At 66.0% G+C, this 17,665-nt stretch overlaps 1 protein-coding gene across 4 annotated transcripts in view; it reads left to right on the top strand.

The window, feature by feature from the left end:
- The window catches only part of ZFPM1 (zinc finger protein, FOG family member 1), a 62,984-nt gene that overhangs the window by 30,054 nt on the left and 15,265 nt on the right, over positions 1 to 17,665 (top strand). For all 4 annotated transcript variants that reach the window (XM_084959266.1, XM_084959268.1, XM_021093668.2 and 1 more), the window contains exon 4: positions 17,304 to 17,437. In XM_084959266.1, the coding sequence (XP_084815392.1) occupies positions 17,304 to 17,437 (134 nt within the window). The remainder of the gene's footprint in view (positions 1 to 17,303; positions 17,438 to 17,665) is intronic.

Below are 17,665 nucleotides of genomic sequence, written 5' to 3'. Positions count from 1 at the left end.
GCAGTGCCCAGCCAGGGAAGGGCTGGGAACGGGTATGCCGGGGGCCTTCACCTGGAGGTCCCAGCTCTTCGTGGCTGCTCCCCGCCTGAGTCTGTCCCTTGGCCCCAGGTGGACCCTCCTGCCGCCACTCTCCAGGGAAAAGTGCAGGCCCGGACCCAGCTGGTGAAGCCGGCTGGGACACCCCCCCTTTGCCCTCCGGGTGGGGCACCAGGCCCACCCCAGTCCACCCTGTGCTGACGGGGCCCCACGCCTCACTTTCCCATCTGAGCCTCCCGAGGGGCACCCGGCCGCCCCAGAGCCCAGGGCTCGGCACACACCTGGTGCAGCCTATCCGCTGGCCAGGACCTGGCTTCTGGGTCAGACCCATCGCCCAGGGAGCTGCTGAGGCTGCAGGATCCCAGGGACAGGTGACATCAGCCTGGCACAGGGGCTGGCCTCAGGGCCTCTCTCCAGCTGCATGGTGGGTGCTGCCAGCTGCCCTGCCTGGAGTGGTCAAGGCCCCGAGCAGATGGCCGCAACGACCCCAGAAGACACCCTTGAGGCACCAGGCAGGCGGGAGCCCTTCCAGCTCCCTCCTCCCCAGGGGCCCTGGTGGGCCAGGGACCCGTCATCACCTGGCCTCGTCACTGCCCCCACACATACCCTCTCCAGCCCCACCTGCCACCTGGTGACCCCAGATCTCCCAAACCAGGCTGCAGGGGGTCACCTTGGGTTTCAGATATTGCAGCGCCGCCACTGCCTGGGGCTAGTTCTCCAGAGTTTTTGCCTTTGAGCTCTGCTGAGCAGCCGTGGGCTCGTTACTTGACCTCTCTGAGCCTTGGTCTTCTCATGTATATGAGGCAGGCGTGGAGAGCCTGGTACAGAGCCAGCTCAATGTTGTCAACCTGCTCTCTGGGACAGGAGGGGTGTGTTCTCTGGGACAGCAGAATTCCAGTCTCAGGCAGAAGTCACCATGCGCCTTGCCCAGCTGTGCACACAGGCGCAGCGCGGGGAGAAGCCGCCTCTTGCCCCCCTCCTGGTGGTGGCACCTCGGCCCAGCAGTCCCCAATGATATCAGGAGCCCCCCGCTGACATCAGGAGCCTGGGCTCTGTGGTGATATGTGGCTTCCTCTGAGCAGCGGGGCTGCAGCCCCCGCCTTGGTGGGGACAGGTTGGCACAGAGGCCATGCGGAGTGGGGCCGGGTAAATGCTGACTTGGGAGTTGCCAGGACTGAGCTCCGACGACATCAGCGGGCCCCCTGGGGACCGGGGGGGTAGGGGAGTGAGGCGTCCTAGGCAGAGGGTGACCTGGGCACGAAGGCCCACAAGGGTGGGAGACACGAGGGGCCGGGTGGAGGCGGAGCCGACACGAGACCCTGGGGCTGAGGCCTGAGCAGGATGCCAGGTTGGGGAGCCGGTCCTGAGGGAGGGGACCCCTCAGGTTGCCGCAGGGAGAGTGGGCGAGAGCACAGCAGGGCTGCAGCGCTGCTGCGTCCGGGCTGTGTGGGGAGGGGACGGGGCGCAGCTGGCCTGGCCGTGTCCCCATCTCCCCTTAAGTCTCCCGCCCAAATCTGAAGGGGGGGTGGGCAGCAGGGGTCCCGAGAGCTGGGTGTCTTTATCTTGGGAATGACTTTGTGCGCGAGAGGGGCGGGCTGTTCAAAACTCTGATTCACGGATGCCGAGGGCCACGATCTGTGACCCCCCGCGGGCCGAGGCCTCTGCTCATCAGGGCACAGGCTCACCAGTGCCCCGCTGCCCGCCCCACGTAACACCCAGGCAGAGCAGAGGCCAGCAGACGGGCCGGCCCCCGTGAGGACTGAGAGCCCTGACGGTCCCATCCGACTGCAGTGAGGGAGGGCTGCAGTGAGTTGAGGGGTGAGGCCCAGGTTTGGGTCCCCAGGCGTCCGGGAGCCCCCAGGGACCTGCCTGGGGTGGCCCGAAGGTCCCAGCCCAGCAGGCCAGGGCAAGCGCGTCTCCGTCCGGTTCTCCAACCGCCTGTCTAGGGCGGCGTGGCCCTCGCAGCCGGAGGGCGGCTATAGGGGGCGAGGAGCTAAACCCAGGAGGCCCACAGGGGCTCCCTGCAAGCTCTGGGGGCCGGTCAGGTGGCCGTGCGGGTGGCCTGGGTTCCACAGGCTGGGAACGGGGGCCAGGTCTGTGACCTGGCCATGAGTTCACAGTTCCAGGAGTGGGGTCCCCTTTACCTCTGCCTTGGGCCTGGCCCCCTTTACGGCACAGCATGTAATTGCCACACATCAGGTGTCACTTTTTTTTGTCTTCCACTTCATCCCAGGCCCTAGAGGCAGAGGTGGGAAGGCTGGCAAGTCCCCACTGCAGTGCAGGTTGGCAGAGGGGGTTGGGCCAGGACCCCTCCGTAGGAGGGCTCCCCCATCCCCATGGTGGGGCCTAAAGGATAAATTAGAGTGGGCCAAGGGCCTTCAAGCACAGAGCTGGCATGTGCAAAGGCCCTGAGGTTCAGATGGCATGGTTGCGGCTGGAGCACTGGAGGCCGGAGTGATGCTGGGGAGAGACGGGATGGGCACAGATGGTCAGGGTTGGGCTCGGGCCATGGGCTGCAGGGAGATGCTTCCTTTTTCTTGGCGTAGAGTGGAGGGTGGGCTGTTAGGCGGGGCGCTGGGCAGCTGCCGTGCACAATGGGGGTTAGTGGGAGAGCCTCTCCAGGAACAGGGAAGGTGGCCAGCGGGGGGCGTCTGCACGGGAACTGGAGCCTGGGCTCTGGGGGCCCACCAGAGGCTGGGAACCCTTGCCCCTGGAGCGTGAGCAAGGGCGTCGGGCTGGCTGTCTGGGCTGCCCTCCACTGACTAATCTCGCTGCCTGGAGTTTCTATGCAAACCTCAAGGTTTGTTATCGGGCAGTGGTGGGCGGGAGGCCGAGGCAGGACGGGCTGTCCTGATGGGCAGCTGGGCAGATGGGCCGATAGGGCCCGGCTGCACGTCCCCTCCCGCCGTGCGTGGGTGGGAAAAATCATTTCAGCTATTTTGTGTTATCACCGGGCCTGGCATTGCGGCCCGATAGGCGTATTTATCTTAGATTAGTGGCCGGTGGGGGGAGGGGCACAGGAGGGGGCGACGGTGGATGGCGGGGGTCAGCCTGGGGTCAGGTCCAGCGACCAGACCCAGCGGCCAGGTTAAAGCCGCCTCTTCTGGCGCCCTGGGAAAGGAGGTCCCCACGGATGTCCTCAGAGGCCCCATTCACAGCTGAGCAGACCCAGACGCAGGACCTGGGAGGGGTCCCAGGGAGCGAGGGAGGGGGGCGGGCGGCCCCACTGGCCGGCCGGCCTTCCCAGGAGTTTGCTGAGCACCTGGCAGGTACTGGCAGAAATGGGAGGTGTGTTGTGGGGAGACAGACCGTAGAACCAAAGGAGTTTGCAACCTGCAGCTCAGGAATGGACAAGAGAAGGTCGTGTATTCACTCAACAAACACTTGTAACTGCCTGGTACTGGCAGAGTCCAGGTGCCCAGAAAGACAAAGACTAAACAACCAAGAGGGGAAATTGCCACATGTCCGAAGGGGCTGAGGCTCTGGGATAAAATAAGCAGGCAGTTCTGAGTCGGGTGGTCAGAGCTGGCCGCATAAGCCACGTCTGAGCAAAGACCAGACAAAGGAAGGAGCCAGCTGCTGTCTGGGAGTGATGTGCCCGGCGGAGGCCAGGTGTGCCCAGCTGGGTCCGGGTGAGTGCAGGGCCCGGAGGGCGGAAGCGGGCTCAGACAGGGGGCCAGTCTCTAGTGGGCGTCTTAGAAATGGGGTTTGGCGTCACAGGCCCAGGCCAGCATGGGCCACGGGTGGCTGGCTGCCCGCGTGCGCCAGGCCCCGAGTCCTTCCCGACATCCTCTCCCGCCCTCCCAGAGCCTCGGCTCCCAGGCCAGGCAGGGTCTGAGCCCGGCCAGCGCTGCCCCCACAGCACAGCAGTGCCCGCCTCTCTGCGCAGAGCCTCAGGCCTGGCCCTGGCCTTCCCTGTGGCTCGGTGGCCAAGCCTTGGGCCCTGAGCAGCCCATTCGCTGCTGCCAGCGGTTCTTTACCCGGAGCACCTGGGCCCCGTGGCCCAGCTCTGACTGCAGCCTGCACCCTTGACAAAGGCCTGGGCCTCGGGGTCCCATGGGGGCCAGGACCATGAGAGGGGCGGGCATCAGGGGGTCGCTCTCTAGCAAGGCTTGACCGCCGTCCCATCAGCCTGCCCAGCGCAGAGCGCACCCGCGCCCTCACTCACACTTTCGTTTACCGAGCGCCTGCGTGTGCGCGGTTAGAGACCCTGTGGGTGCGAGCGGAAGCAATCAGCTACTGCCCTCCTGGAGCCGCAGCCAGTGCAGAGGCTTAGCAAGGGCGCAGGGAGGCTCAGCAGGGGTACGGCAGGCGGCAGCCCCTCACCCCAGGGCTTTGCACGGAGAGCTCAGCAGGCTGAGGGAGCCTGCCCTGCGGCACCCAGGACGACCGCGTACCTGCTCGCTTGGCCAGTGCCCAGGCCTGGCAGGGGGACCAGGAGGGTGGGGGGAGAGCTGGCGGCTGCGTGGTGAGTGGACGGTAGGGGCTCAAGGGCGGACACAGGAAAGAAGGCTGAGGCTGAGATGGGCAGCAGGCGCTGTGCTCCTGCAGTTCAGATGTGGAAACTGAGGCCCAGCGAGGTTCTGGGCGGCTAAGCAGGGATGGAGCCCGCAGTCCCACCTCCGGGGAGCAGCCCCTCGCCCGCCCCTTCTGGTCCAGCCCCGCGCGGTTCCCCAGCCCCCCTCGGCCGGGCGGACCCTGCCCCAGGGCTGAGTGTGGGCCACGGGGTGCCCTGTGAAGAGCGTGGTCGGGGCCCAGGTCCTCGGCTGTCCCGGTGGCGGGTGGGGGCCCAGGCCTGGCCGCCTGCCCCGCGCTGCCCGCTGACCTCACCCGCCTTCCGGGAGCGGCTATCTGTGGCCGGGCAGCCTATCTCAGCCCTGGGCGCTAATCGAGCCGGCTTCCTCCTCCGCCCTCCCGCCGGCTTCCTGCCCGGCCGGCCAGCCCCCAGCCCCCCTCCGCCCCAGGCTGGGTGTCCGAGCGTCCGCCTTTGCCCTGCCAGTGCCTCCCAGACGGCCGAGGAGCAGGCCCGCCAGGCCCCACCTGGGAGCCTCGGGGGCGGGGGGGGATCACGGCCCCTCCCAGAAGTTTCCTTCCTAGGCCAAAACCCAGACTCACCGCGACCTGTCTGTGTGGCCTGAGGGCATCCCCGTAAGTGGGCGGCACACCTGGGAGGACGGGGACAGGCCTGCACTGTCACCCTCGTCAGTGCTGCTGCCCTTCCTTCTGGGCGCTCTCCAGGGGCAGCAAGGGCTCTGCTGCTGTCACCAGGCCTGTGCTGTCACGGTTCCTGTTCCCATCCTGTTCCCATCCCATTACTCCTGCCTGCCGGGCCCCAGTCACGCACCAGGGTGGACCTGGCTTCTGGCCGTCACCTCTTGCGTTGGGGTCCTTGGGGCCGCCGTGCCCTCTGTGGGACGGGGTTCGGACTTGAAGCGTCTGGAGGAACCAGGAGGGCTGAGGATGGCCGGAGGGGGCGGGGAGCCGTGTGCGACCGTGGTGGCACCTCCAGGCACGCGCAGGGCTGTGCAGGCCCCCGGGGCGCACATTGGGCCCGGCGGTCACACAGCTCCAGCCGGGGCACATCAGGGTCGTGGTCAGGCCATGCCCTGCGGGGAGACAGAGGCGGCACTGCCCTCTCACCAGGCTTCATCCAGGGAGCAGGTGGCTGGATCGGGCCACTCCACAGGCTGGATGAGCGGCAGGGGGCCTCCCAGACCCAGAGCGGGGGTCACCCCGCCAGCCCCCTGCTCTAACCCTCAGCGCAGAGCCCGCAGGGCAGGCGGCGCCAGGCTCCATGTGTACTTATTTATTTATTATTAGCCCTCCGTCTCCGCGTGACTTATTTCCTCCCCGCACGTTTCCATTACCGCGGCCGTGGACGCGGCTGATAAGATCGGTCCCTGGAGATGGGACAAAGGGGCTGCCATCGGCTTGAGGGCTGGTCATATCCTGCCCGAAAGGGCCGCGCAGGGCCTGAAATGAGCGATGCTATCGGGGGCTTATTGTGAGTTGCAGGGGGAGGGGTCCTGCCGCCCCTTCAGACGGAGCCAGTGTGCGCCCCTCCTCGGCCCCGCCCCAGGGCAGGTGCCAGCGCCCGGCCCGCGGCAGGGGGCCTGGCATTGCCGCGGGCCGTCCTCCCCCAGCCCAGCCAGCGCTCACACATCCAGGTGCTGAGGCTGGAGGCGTCTTGACTCAGCATTCGGCTTCCAGGAACTTACCCCAGAAAAATAATCTCGGCGCGGACAGGCGCAGGGTGGTGGGAACAGACGTCGCGCCTGTGCTCGAGATAGCAAGCCAATTATTTTTTTATTTCTGCTGGTCTGCAGCATTTCTACTGGCAAAGGGAGAGGTGATTCTAAAGAAGCAGATGGCACACAGACACCCCTGCCACTTGCCCGTGTCCACACCTGCCCACATGCACTCGGGCGGCCCGACAGCCGGTGCCAGAGGCCACGGGTAGTCACAGGGCAGGAGCAGTCACCTGGGCAGGTGAGAGACGGGCAAGTGTCGAAACCATGCACCGTGTCCCGAGGCGGACACCCCAGCCTGGGCTTTGGCTGGATGGGCAGCTGAGTCCTCGGTCCGAGGCCCCATGGAGGAGCCCTGGGGGCTCCTGAGCAGAGGCCTGGGGGAGGGAGGGAGCCACCTGGGCTGGGGACCAGCCGGACCCACTGTGTGCAAGGGGCAGGGTCCTCTGTCCTCCAGGCCCCCTCTTCCCAGGCCCTGCCCTGGCCCCGGCATTGCTTCAAGGGACGGGAAGGCCAGAGCACTGGACGGTGGTCAGCAGCCTGGGTTTGAACTGTCACCCCACCTCGCTGTGGCTGGGTCCTCTCTGACCCTGGCTTTCCTGTCTGTGAATGGCGGGAATCAGCAGCCCCTCGGGCGTGGGCTGGTTGAGGGCTGAGTCATCAGTGCCCTGAGAGCAGGTGTCTGCCGCCCCCACATTGCAGCAAGCACACAGGGCCTGTTAGAGGGGTGACCAGCTTGCCCTGTGCCAGGTCATCCTCAAGGGCCTGCTCGGTGCCGCAGTAGGAGCTGTAGGCCTTGGGCCAGGCATCGCGCCCCCCCCCCCCGCCCCAGCTCTGCCCCCCTCCCTCCCCACCTCCCTCCCCACCTCCTCTGTGGGTGGAGCCGCCAAGGGTGCTCATAAAGGGTCAGCAGGTGCTCAGGGCCAGCGGTGGGTGCTGCAGTGTCAGGACATTCTCGTGGTGGCCAAGCTTGGGGCCGCTGCTGCCCCCTGCCAGCTGGGGTAGAATGGGACTGTCCCCTGGGGGTGGCCCTGAGCCAGGGCGGGAGCCTTCCCGCCCCTCCTCTCTCAGGACCACCCGGCCTCTGCCGGGACCTTGGCTGCCCTCCGGCCCATTCAGAGGAGAATCGGGCTCCAAGGGACGAGCGGGTGAGGCCTGGGGACATGGGGCAGGGTGGGCCGGCCAGGCTGGGAGGCGGTGAGCAGAGGCCAACCGGAAGGAAGGGCCCTCAGTGGCGTTGGCCCCTGGAAAAACGGGGCGGGGCCTGGCCGCCGGGCTGATAGGAGCCAGATAAGCTGTTTGCACAGGAGGTTTTTCCTTCCTTTATCACACGTCCTGCCTCCAGCCCGCCCTCCAGGACGAGGCCGGGCCGGAGATCCAGGGACCCCCACCCCACCCCAGTTCCCAGGCCTCGGGGTCCCCCTGGGCCCCAGGCCCAGGCGTGATGGGGCTCTCTCCCCACCGAGCAGGTGGGGGGCTGAGGCCCGGAGACCCAGAGCCTTTTGCCTTTTTTTTTTTTTTTTTGAAGCTTTTTGAGAAGGTGGGAGAGACAGTGAGTCCTCACCCCTGGAGGCACCCGGGAGCCGCCGTGCACAGGCTGCCGTGGGGCCCCTGCGGGTCCCCAGTGGGCAGCTGGGCCCCACCTGCCCTGCTGCCTATTCCCAGGCGGTCCCAGCGCCACATTAGCCGGGGCCAGGGTTCAGCCCGATAAAGACCGGCTGTTGTTCTGTGTCAAAAAATCAATAATCCCCAGCGATGCCCTGCGATAGGAGGAGACATTCACAGGAACCAGCTGGCGGGGGCGGGGCGGGGACCGTGGCACCTGGGGGCCACCCGCCCTGCCCAGCGCTCCCCCAGCTGGCGGGGGACAGGCCGGGGGACCGCACGAGGTGACCTCGGCCTTTCTTTGCCTGCCCCCCCCCGCCACCTCTTTGTCGATGGGCCCCTGGAGCCCGTGGGGAAGCCCTGGGCCTCTGTGCGTCCCTGGGGCCAGAGGAGGGCGCCTCCCGCCCAGGCGGCGAGAGCAGAACAGGGAGGAGGGCGCCCTCCCCGGGCCGGCAGGACCAGCTGCCCCTTCTCCCAGGCCTGTGGCTCGGCGGCGGGACCAGGTGTCCAGCCCCAGATCCTCCTCCCGACCGCGTGCCCCAGACAGGCTCGAACCCCACTGGGCCCAGGTGCTCTTAGAACTTAGCTGTCAGGGACCCCGGCCCAAGGGGCCGACCTTGCAGTGGAGAGGCCGAGAGCTAAGCCAGTGCACACCCGCTCCACCGTGCCGCGCGGGGAGCGCGGGGACCGCAGGTGCCCCCTCTCCCCACCCCCACCCTCGCACGCGTGAGGAGACCCAGGAACACAGAGATGGCCATTCAGGGCGTCCAGGGTCGCGGCCCCTGGAGGGCCCTCCCCGGCCTAGGCCCTGTGGCGGGCACCCACTAGCCCGTGTTGGAGCCGCCGCACTGCCATCCTGCCAGCCCCCTCTGCCGTCGGTTCCCAGCAAAGCCACCTGCTCGCTGACTCCACCCCGCGCCCGTGACGTGGCTCCCAGGCAGGGCTTGTGGGGGTGGGGAGCCTGAGAGGGCAGCAGGTGCAGGGGGCAGGTGTGTCCCAGCCCCAGGGAGGCCTTGAGAGGGGTTCTGGGGATCCTCCAGCCCAGCCCCTGCCACGGGCCACTGTGAAGGCAGGGGCTGCGGGAAACTCCTTAGGAAGGAGGGTTTAGGCTTGAAGCCCTTTGAAAACCCCTGACCGTGAATGAGAAGGCCGTCCCCTCCTAGGAGGCTCAGGCTCTGCGAACCCCGCCCCGCCTGGACCTGGGGGCCTGTATGCGGGCGGGGCCAGCAGGAGCCACACTGGGCAGTGGGCGCCAGGGCCGGCAGAGAAGCTGCAGCTACCTCGTGGGCCATCCGGGGCTGCTGTGCCACAGCTCCCAGGGGCATCCCCCTCTCCGACTTTGCTGTCGATGAATTGGCCTCCGTCTTGGTCACAGCCACAGCTCCAGGGCCAGGCACTCAGTGGAACGAACTACACAGCAGCGGTCGAGGGGCGCTCGGGCCCGTGGCTGGCCCCCAGAATGGGCGCGGGGTGGGCATGTCGTCTCGGGGAGAGGTGTTTGCTGTCCGAGGGGCAGCAGCCTGGGTGGGCCTCCAATGGGTTGCGGTCTGGTGGGAACCATGGCCTGGCTTAGCCAAGCTGTCCAGTTTTCCCCGCGAGCCCTGAGACCCCAGATTGTATGTGAAATCTGATTTTTTTTGTTGTTGTTTTTGGGGTGTTTTGTTTTGCTTTTTAAGGCCACAGCCGCAGCATATGGAGATTCCCAGGCTAGGGGTCGAATCGGAGCTACAGCTGCTGGCCTACACCACAGATCAGATCCGAGCCGTGTCTGTGACCCACACCGCAGCTCACAGCAACGCTGGGTCTTTAACCCACTGAGCAAGGAGGCCAGGGATCGAACCATCATGCTTCCTAGTTGGATTTGTTTCCACTGCGCCACAACGGGACCTCCGAAATCTGATTTTTAAAGCATGAGATTTGGTTCTCAGCTCGAAGTTCCCCGGGCCCTGGGGAGCCGCTGATCCTCCGGGCGCTCGTGGCCCTGCCCTGTGCCAGCGCTCATGCCCACCTCCTCCCTCGCCTGTCTTCGCTGGACGCACACGTGAGGCTCTTGTCCCACCCTGGCCGTGCCACCTGCTGTGGGTCTGGGCCTGGCATCAGGATTGTTTCCTGCCCCCTTAGCCTCGTTGCTGCCCCCTTGGATGGGGATAGGACTGCTTCGGGCCAGAGTGCTCCCGCCCCGCGACGTGCCGGATGTGCTGCGAGGAGGTGCCCTGCCTGGGTTGGGCTCGAGGGGTCTGGGCTCCCGTGTCGTGTGCTACCTGCTGGCTGTGTGACCTCGTCAAGACTTGCTTTTCTTAACAGGCAGAGAGTGGGGGGAATGGACCCCACCAGTTTCTGCCCCAAACTCCTTAGCCAGGTCCCCATGATTTGCAGAAGGGAGCGCAGGCCTAAGATGGGTCAGGGAGTCTGAGCCTGTCTAAAGGTGCTGTGGCTGCTGGTGACAGCCAGGCTTATGATCAAGCTCCGCCCGTTTTTGTTTTCTGATGGAGCATTCAGGTGTGGCCTGATCCAGAAGTCCTGCTGGCTGGTCAGTGCCTGGGGGCCCTGGGTCTTCCGGTGTATGGGTACGTCTGCCTTCTGCTCTGCAGGGCGGGACAGCTCAGAGAATGGTGTCAAGCCATCAGCAGCCTGGGTGGGAGTCTCACTGCTGCTCGGGTCTGGGGATACAGCCCCAGTGGAAGAGCCACGCGGCTTCAGCCCTATGGAGGCCTCCTGCAGAGCGACTGCTCCCTCCTGGGCACGTGAACCTTGCCGGTTCACCCAGGCACAGCCCACAAGCCCTTCTCACCCCCAGGAGCTGGGTCTGCCCCCTCGCCTGTCCCAATCCCATGTCGGGACTCCGAACCAGACCCTGGGCCTCTGGGCTGTGCTGACTCATCTGTAAACGGGGAGCAAAAACGGGCCAACAGGCCCGGGCCCAGAAGTGGGGGTGTCCACGATGCTGGTGGGAATTGGCCGTGCCCCAGCCCTTTCTCCCTGGGCCTGATTCGCCCCCTCCAGCCAGAACACGAGGGTGAGCAGGGCCTCAGCATCCACGCGGACAGCCCCGCTCCGGAGGCTCCAGGCCTCGGGGCGGAAGGGAGGGTGACCGCCACGGGCCCTGTGTACAGATGGGCCCCCACAGTCTCGGGGTGCCCATCCCACCCGGTCCAGCTCTCGACTCACTTGAAGAACACGGTCCAGGAGGAGGCTGGCTGTGCCTAAACACGGCCCCTGTCTGCTGCATCCGCGTGATGAGGGCTCTGCCCAGCCCACGGGTGGCACACGCCCCAGCATGCCAGGGCCACTCAGCCGGCGGCTGGTGGTGGCTGCGGCCGTGTCCCGCTGTCGTGGCACTTGCCACGAAGGCAAGGACTGGTAGTCACGTGGCACCACACCTGGGTGGCTGGAAGCCCCGTCGGCATGGAGAGCGGCCACTGCCCCAGGCCCAGAGGGGCTGAGAGCCTGGCCAGAATCGTGCAGGGGCCACAACCCGGCCCAGCCAGACCCCCACTGGCTGCCCTCAGTCTGGGAGCGCTCCCTCTGCCGGGCCCTGGCCTCAGGCGCCACACCTGTCTGTCATCTGCCCTTGTGGTGACCTAGGAGGCAGGAAGGGATGCACCTGTGTCCTGGAGCCTCAGGGGTTGACAAGTCAGGCATCACCCGCTGGTGTCTCGGTCCCCAAAGGGAAGGGCTGCTCAGCCTGAAGCCGCAGGACAGCCGGACCCTGGCCCCTTGTATCACTCCGTCTCCCGGGGGTCTCAGTGCCACCCACTCAGCAGGGTCAAGTTGAGTGAGGGCAGGAAAAGGACTGACCTTGAGAGCTGGTGACCATGGGCAGGTCCTGCCACCCTCAGTTCCAGATCGCAGGGGACAAGGTGAGGTGTGTCTGTGGTGGGAGGGGCCAGGCCAGCATCTGAATAAGCGGGCCAAGGGGGCAGAGAGGCCAGCTCGCCCAGCCAGCACCCATGGCCCCGTCTGCTGTGTGACCTTGAGAGAGACGCTTGCCCTCTCTGGGCCTGGTTTCCACGTTGGTGCAGGGCATGCTGGATGCACACTCAGGGCTCCCAGCCTCCCCCACTCTGGGCCCAGGCCCTCAGAGACTTCTGGAACCTGCCGGGGCGGGGCCTGCTCACCCCTGCACTTTCTTCCTCTCCCTCTTGGCGCCTCTTTCTCTCCCTTTTTTTGACTTTTATCAAAGGCAAACAGTGGGATCCCTGAGATAGGGCCACTCCCACCAAAGACAGGGCAGCCCCCAGGGAGCCACAGGGCAGGGCCAGCCAGAGTGATGAGACTGATTAGATAAGTGGGTGCTGGCAGTGGCCCCAGAGTGGGCACCTACACACCGATCCCAGAGCCCACCGGTGGGGGCGAGGACTGCCGGGTGGCTGACCTTTGTACTCTGGAGGCCACTGGCCATGAGCACAGAGCCTGGAAGGAGAGGCCGGCCAGCAGGAGGCACCCCAAGCTCCTCCAGCAATGGGCAGGTGGCCAGCCAGCCGGCCAGGGCCTGTTGCTTGGTGGGGCAGAGACCTGGGGAGGCTGCACGTGGTGGAACCCAGAGCCAGGTGGTCTGGTTGGGGCCCTGAATTCTCCATCAGAAAGGAGCTTCAGGAGTTCCTGTCGTGGCTCAGTGGTTAACGAATCCAACCAGGAACCATGAGGTCGCGGGTGCACTCAGTGGGTTAAGGATCCGGCGTCACCGTGAGCTGCGGTGTAGGTTGCAGATGCAGCTTGGGTCTTCTGTTGCTGTGGCTGTGGTGTAGGCCAGCGGCCACAGCTCCGATTGGACCCCTAGCCTGGGAACCTCTGTACACCGCGGGTGCAGCCCTTGAAAAGGCAAAAAGACAAAAAAAGAAAAAGAAAAAAGAACGGGGCTTCGGTCTGGGTGAGGGGACAGCAGCCCTCGCCGGGCAGTGAGGCCTGGAGCAGGTTGCCCGAGCTCTCTGGGCGGCCCCGGCCATGGGGTGGGCAGCTCCGAAGCTCCTCCCTGCTGGTTGTGCCCTCACTGAAGGAGTCCACCCCCCCTCCCCCCCGACGGGGCTGGGGCAGAGCTGGGAGAGGCCAGGACCGAGGGCGGCTCGGGACACGCAGGCGCTGGGGACGGAAGCGCAGGGCTGGCCTTGCCACCAGCACGCTGCCTTTGCCCTCCCGGCCCCAGCCCCGCAGGGGGAGCGCGGCCCAGGCAGAGGCCCCTGCCGTGGTCCCCAGGCCCCAGGTCTCCCACCTGCCGCCCCAGCTGCCGGGCTCCCCAGATGCTGGGATGCTTAGCCCGGCCTCCCCGGCCCGGCCCCTCAGGACGCCATCGGAGGGCTTGGAGGCCTAGGTGGATGGTAGAGTCATAGAAATATGCAGAGGCTGCATTTGCTCCTCTGGATCTGCGCAGACGCTTAGGGGGTGAAATTGAATCCCGGCGCGGCGTGTTTGTTCTGGAAATAACGTCTGTGGGGGTTGTTTGCCAGAATAAATTAGTCTTTGTCCCTGCACCGTTCCTGTGGTACCGGCCCAACCCCCATGGGGGTCCCCCAGGCAGCACAGAGGGCAGAGCGGAGGGTCAGCCCCAGAGCTGGAGAGCCCCCCCGCCCCCCCCAGCAGCCTCTCCCACCCTCTCTTCACTGGTGCCTCTTGCCTCAGCCCAGAAAGACCCAGAAGAGGGTGTCAGGGCCCAGCTGAGAGCATGCGGGGGCTCTGGTTTAAATCCCACCCACCGGCTGTGTGGTTTGGGCCAGTTGCTTAACCTCTCTGAACCTGTTTCCCCCTCTGTACATTGGGGAAGGGGGAGCTTGGAGGAGTCCCCATGAATTAGGCCCAGCACTTGTTAAGGGCCAGGAAACAGGGCCAGGAATTGTGTGAGGGCGGTGGCGTTGCCCCCGCTGTCCTGCTGTGGGGACAGAGGTAGGAGGCGGAGTGGGCAGGACGCGGCCTGGGCCTCACCGGGCTGGAGGCTCTCTGTGCCCCTCTCACCCCAGCCGCTCCGGAGCTGGGAAGAGGAAGCAGAGACACGGGTCACAGGAGGCTGCAGGGCGAAGGCCACCGCCACCTGAGGTCCACCCCGACTGGCCCACCGTTGGAGCCGACGCCCCCATGGTTCCTGGAAGCCCCTGAGGGCAGAGGCCATGCCTCCCGTGTCTCTGCCCCAGGTGCCCATGTGGGGCTTTGTGACCCCGAGACTGGCTTCCAGTCCCTCCTCCAGCCAGGCTGGCAGCGGGGCTTGAGCTCTCCCGGGCCCCCGGCTTCCTGTTGGTGCGGTCAGGAGCTGACCATTTCCAGGCCACTGCTGTCTAGAGCCTCCGGCTCTTTCAGAAGCTGTTTAAAAATAGCTGTATCTTCCTGTCTGTCATTCTCCCTGCTGGCCTCCACCCCCAACCTCCACGCCTCCTGCCCCAGCCCCTTCCTCGCTCATTCACAATTTCATCCATCTCGAACTTGAACTGAACTCTCAGCAGGTACCCAGTGTGCCAGGAGTAGGTGCCCCCCCCTCATTTTTTGAAGGCATTTTTATTTCTGGTTGGGAGAGGGTCTTTGGTAGGTGATAACTGGGCTTTAACACCTGCTTGGCTGTGTGAGGGGTTGGACAGGAACAGGGAGCTGGAAGGAGCTTATCTGAGTGGATGGAACTTGAGCATCACTAGGGCCACCATGGACAGTTGCACAGGTTGTGCACTGCACAAGGGCACTGGGTGAGCTGGGGCTAAGGTCCAGCCATCCTCCCCTCACTGAGCCAGGCACCCGCTATGGCCCTGCATCCACCCACGTGGGGTACCCTTTCTAATGCACAGCCCCTTGAGACAGCCTTTCCTGGACAAGGAGGTAGGTCCTGATGGTAACCAGTGCCTAATCCCGAGCCCACAACCCTCAGCTCCCTGGTCTCTGCCTTTCCCAGGCCTCAACCACCCTCCAGCAAGCCCTGAGTGGTGCAGAACGACTGCCTTTATCAGGAGCTCTGGTGATGCGTGATACCCAGGCAATGGAGCGGCTGCTGCGAAGCTCCAGCCACGCTGTTATCGGGGCACTCGGGCCGCCAGCCTGGGGCTCCGATTAGGGGCCGTGGCGGTTTGCCTGTGGGTACACACACAGGCGGGGTGGGAGGCTCACTGGCTGTGCCCCTTCCTGTGTGGCCTCGAGGACTGGGGACAGGCGAGAGCCAGGGCTCTGAGAGACGGGCCTCGGGACCCGCAGGTACACCGAGCTTGGGGCAGCCTGGGGCCTGGCGCTCCACCCACCCACCGGGTGATCTGGGCCTGCCGCCCCCGTCCCCGCTGTGTCCCTTCGTCCGGGTGGGACTCGGCAGCGCACACTCGGGGAAACTGCACGGAACGGCGGCGGGGGGGGAACGGTGGGGAGAGGGGCGCCAGCCCCAAAGGGGAACCGTCTCCTAATGGGCCCCGGCTGGAAGAGGCCGGGATCAGGCTCTGGGCGCCCACAGGAGCTCCGTGGCAACAGGGATCGTGGCCCTGTCCCTGGCTCGCCCGTGGCCCCAGCAGGGGACTCAGGTCCGGAGGGGGGCAGGTGGCACCCGCGCTGCAGAGGCCCCAGTGTGGGCCGAGCCCGTGTGGCTTCGTGCAGGTCAGACAGGGACGGGCCATGGCGTTGGGGTTCTAGATGTTTCCGCCTTGGTCCCCCTGCTCTGAGCAGGGGGAGGGAGTCGGGGGGGACACAGCTCAGCCTCAGAAGCAGAGTGCAGACCCGGTGGACGGAGAGACGGGCAGTGTGGGCGGACAGAGGAGGGCCCAGCAAGCGCGCCTTTGAGCAGCCTCTTCCTCCTCTCCCCACTTACACCCCCTGGGTCGGGGACCAGGACCGCAGGACCTGGGTCGGGTTCAGATCCTGGCTCCCCACTGCCAGCTGCGTGGGGCCCGCTTTCCTGTCCGGCCACCTGGGGACACAGAGGGAAAGGGCCGGGCAGGATCCATAACCACCTGCCAGCGGGCCCCCTGCAGGGCTAGGGCGGGGTGGCAGCGGGCAGAGCCCTGGTCGGGACCCAGGTGTCCTGGGCACACTGGTGGAGGACACGGCCCCCGTGGGCAGAGCGACAGAGCTGCCCTCTGCCCTCCTTCCCGTGGGGCTGATAAAGGGCGCCGCCTCCTGGCCTCGGCCTGGTCCCCTGCCACCTTATCTGCCCTGGGGAAGACAAGGACCCAGTTAGAACGTTTTAGCCGGGCCTCCTGGCATATTTGCGCGTTATCTGTGCCATTAGGCTGGCGGTTATCTGATAATCGTGCCCATTAAGGCCACAGCCTGCCCGATCAGGGATCCAGGAAGTGGGGCCGCCGCAGCAGCGCCCATGGGGCCCAGGTGGCACTGGAGGCCACAGCAGCCCAGCCATCCAGGGCACGGCCACCGGCAGGCCTTCAGGACAAGCCTGAGGCTCAAGGGGACAGTTGACAAGAATGTCCCAGGACAGACACACACAGCCTTGGGGCCTCCAAGCATCGGAAGTCTACTCCCTCCCGCGTGCCCTGTGCTGTGTCTCCTTGTGTGTCTCTTTCAAAGACGTTTGTCACTGGCTCCAGGGCCCGTCGGATAAGCCTGATGGTCTCACCTTAATCACGTCTGCAAAGACCCTTTTCCCAAATAGGCACATGGCAGGTTCTGGGTGGATGAGTCTGGGGGGCCACCATTCGGCGCCCCCGACCAGGTCACATGGGTCCTGCGATGAAGCCTGGCTGAACCTGTCCGACCCCAAGGTCCTGCCCCGCAAGGACTGGTGGGGCTCCCAGCAGAGGCGCACCTGTGCGTGTAAATGTGACAGCCCCGCAGCCACACCACGGGAGCTCTGGCAGCCACGGCCTGAGAGCCTCACACCCTCAGCTGGGTGACAGGCCGCAGGCACAGGTAGCTGCTGGCCAAGGGCCTCAGCAAGAGTCGGGTCCAGACCTTTCTAGAGGGCAGACGGGGTCCTGGGGGCTCTCGGGGCCACCCAGGCACAGTCTGGCTGTGCTGAGGGCCTCGGGGCCGGGGGGGGGGCGGGGGGGGGAAGCTTGGCTGGGGGCCTGACCCCGCCCGCTGGGCCCTGTGCTAAGATGCCTGGAGGGGAGCTAGCTCAGTCCCCACCCCAGCTCAGAGGGTCTGCAGACACTGCCCTCAAGCCAGTGGGAGGGGCTGGGAGGACCATGTGGAGGGGACGGGGTGGGTCTCATCGACGTCCTCACCCTCGGCCCTGTGCCCCCGACATAAGGCAGAGGGGCGGCCAGCTCCATGTGTGCATGCTGGGCTGCACGAGGCCCAAGCGTCCCAGCGCAGCAGCCCTTGTCCCCAAGCGGGGCGCCCACCTGCTCACACTCAGCTGCAGGGACCCCGCTGTCCTGTATCTGTGGCCTGCTGGCCCCCAGAACCTGGCCCGGGCCCGCCCGTCTCTGCCCTCAGGCCCCCTGAGGGGTGGACCAGACCTGAGCTGCCGGGCACTCCTGACGCCTCTGTCTCTCCCTGCAGATGAGCTGGAGCTGGTGCTGCAGGACGGACAGAGATGCGTGCGGGCCCGGCGGGGCCTCGCCGAGGGCCTGTCCTGGGGCCCGTTCTGCGGGAGCATCCAGACCGGAGCCTCATCTCCTGGACAGGTGGAACTGGTAAGAAACCCCGACCCCAGCCGCAGCAGCCAGGACAGTGTCCAGCTTAGACCGCAGCCCAGGAGTTCGTGTCACTCCGTGTTGCATGTGGGTCAGGAGATGTGGGTGTGAGGTGTTGGGACCAGGAGGGCAGCACAGGGAGGGCTGCCTGGAGGAGGTGATGTGGGGCATGCGGGACCTTGAGGTGCCATGAGGAGGGCTGCCTGGAGGAGGCATTCTCTAAGCAGG

Source organism: Sus scrofa, chromosome 6, assembly GCF_054392235.1.
Source record: "Sus scrofa isolate SSC_HxYL_T2T_F1_AM1 chromosome 6, Sscrofa_HxYL_maternal_Yorkshire_Landrace_v2.0, whole genome shotgun sequence".
In the NCBI taxonomy this organism is placed as follows: Eukaryota; Metazoa; Chordata; class Mammalia; order Artiodactyla; family Suidae; genus Sus; species Sus scrofa.
The sequence above is the reverse complement of the archived record's forward strand: the minus strand, read 5'-3'. Positions and strand labels throughout refer to the sequence as shown.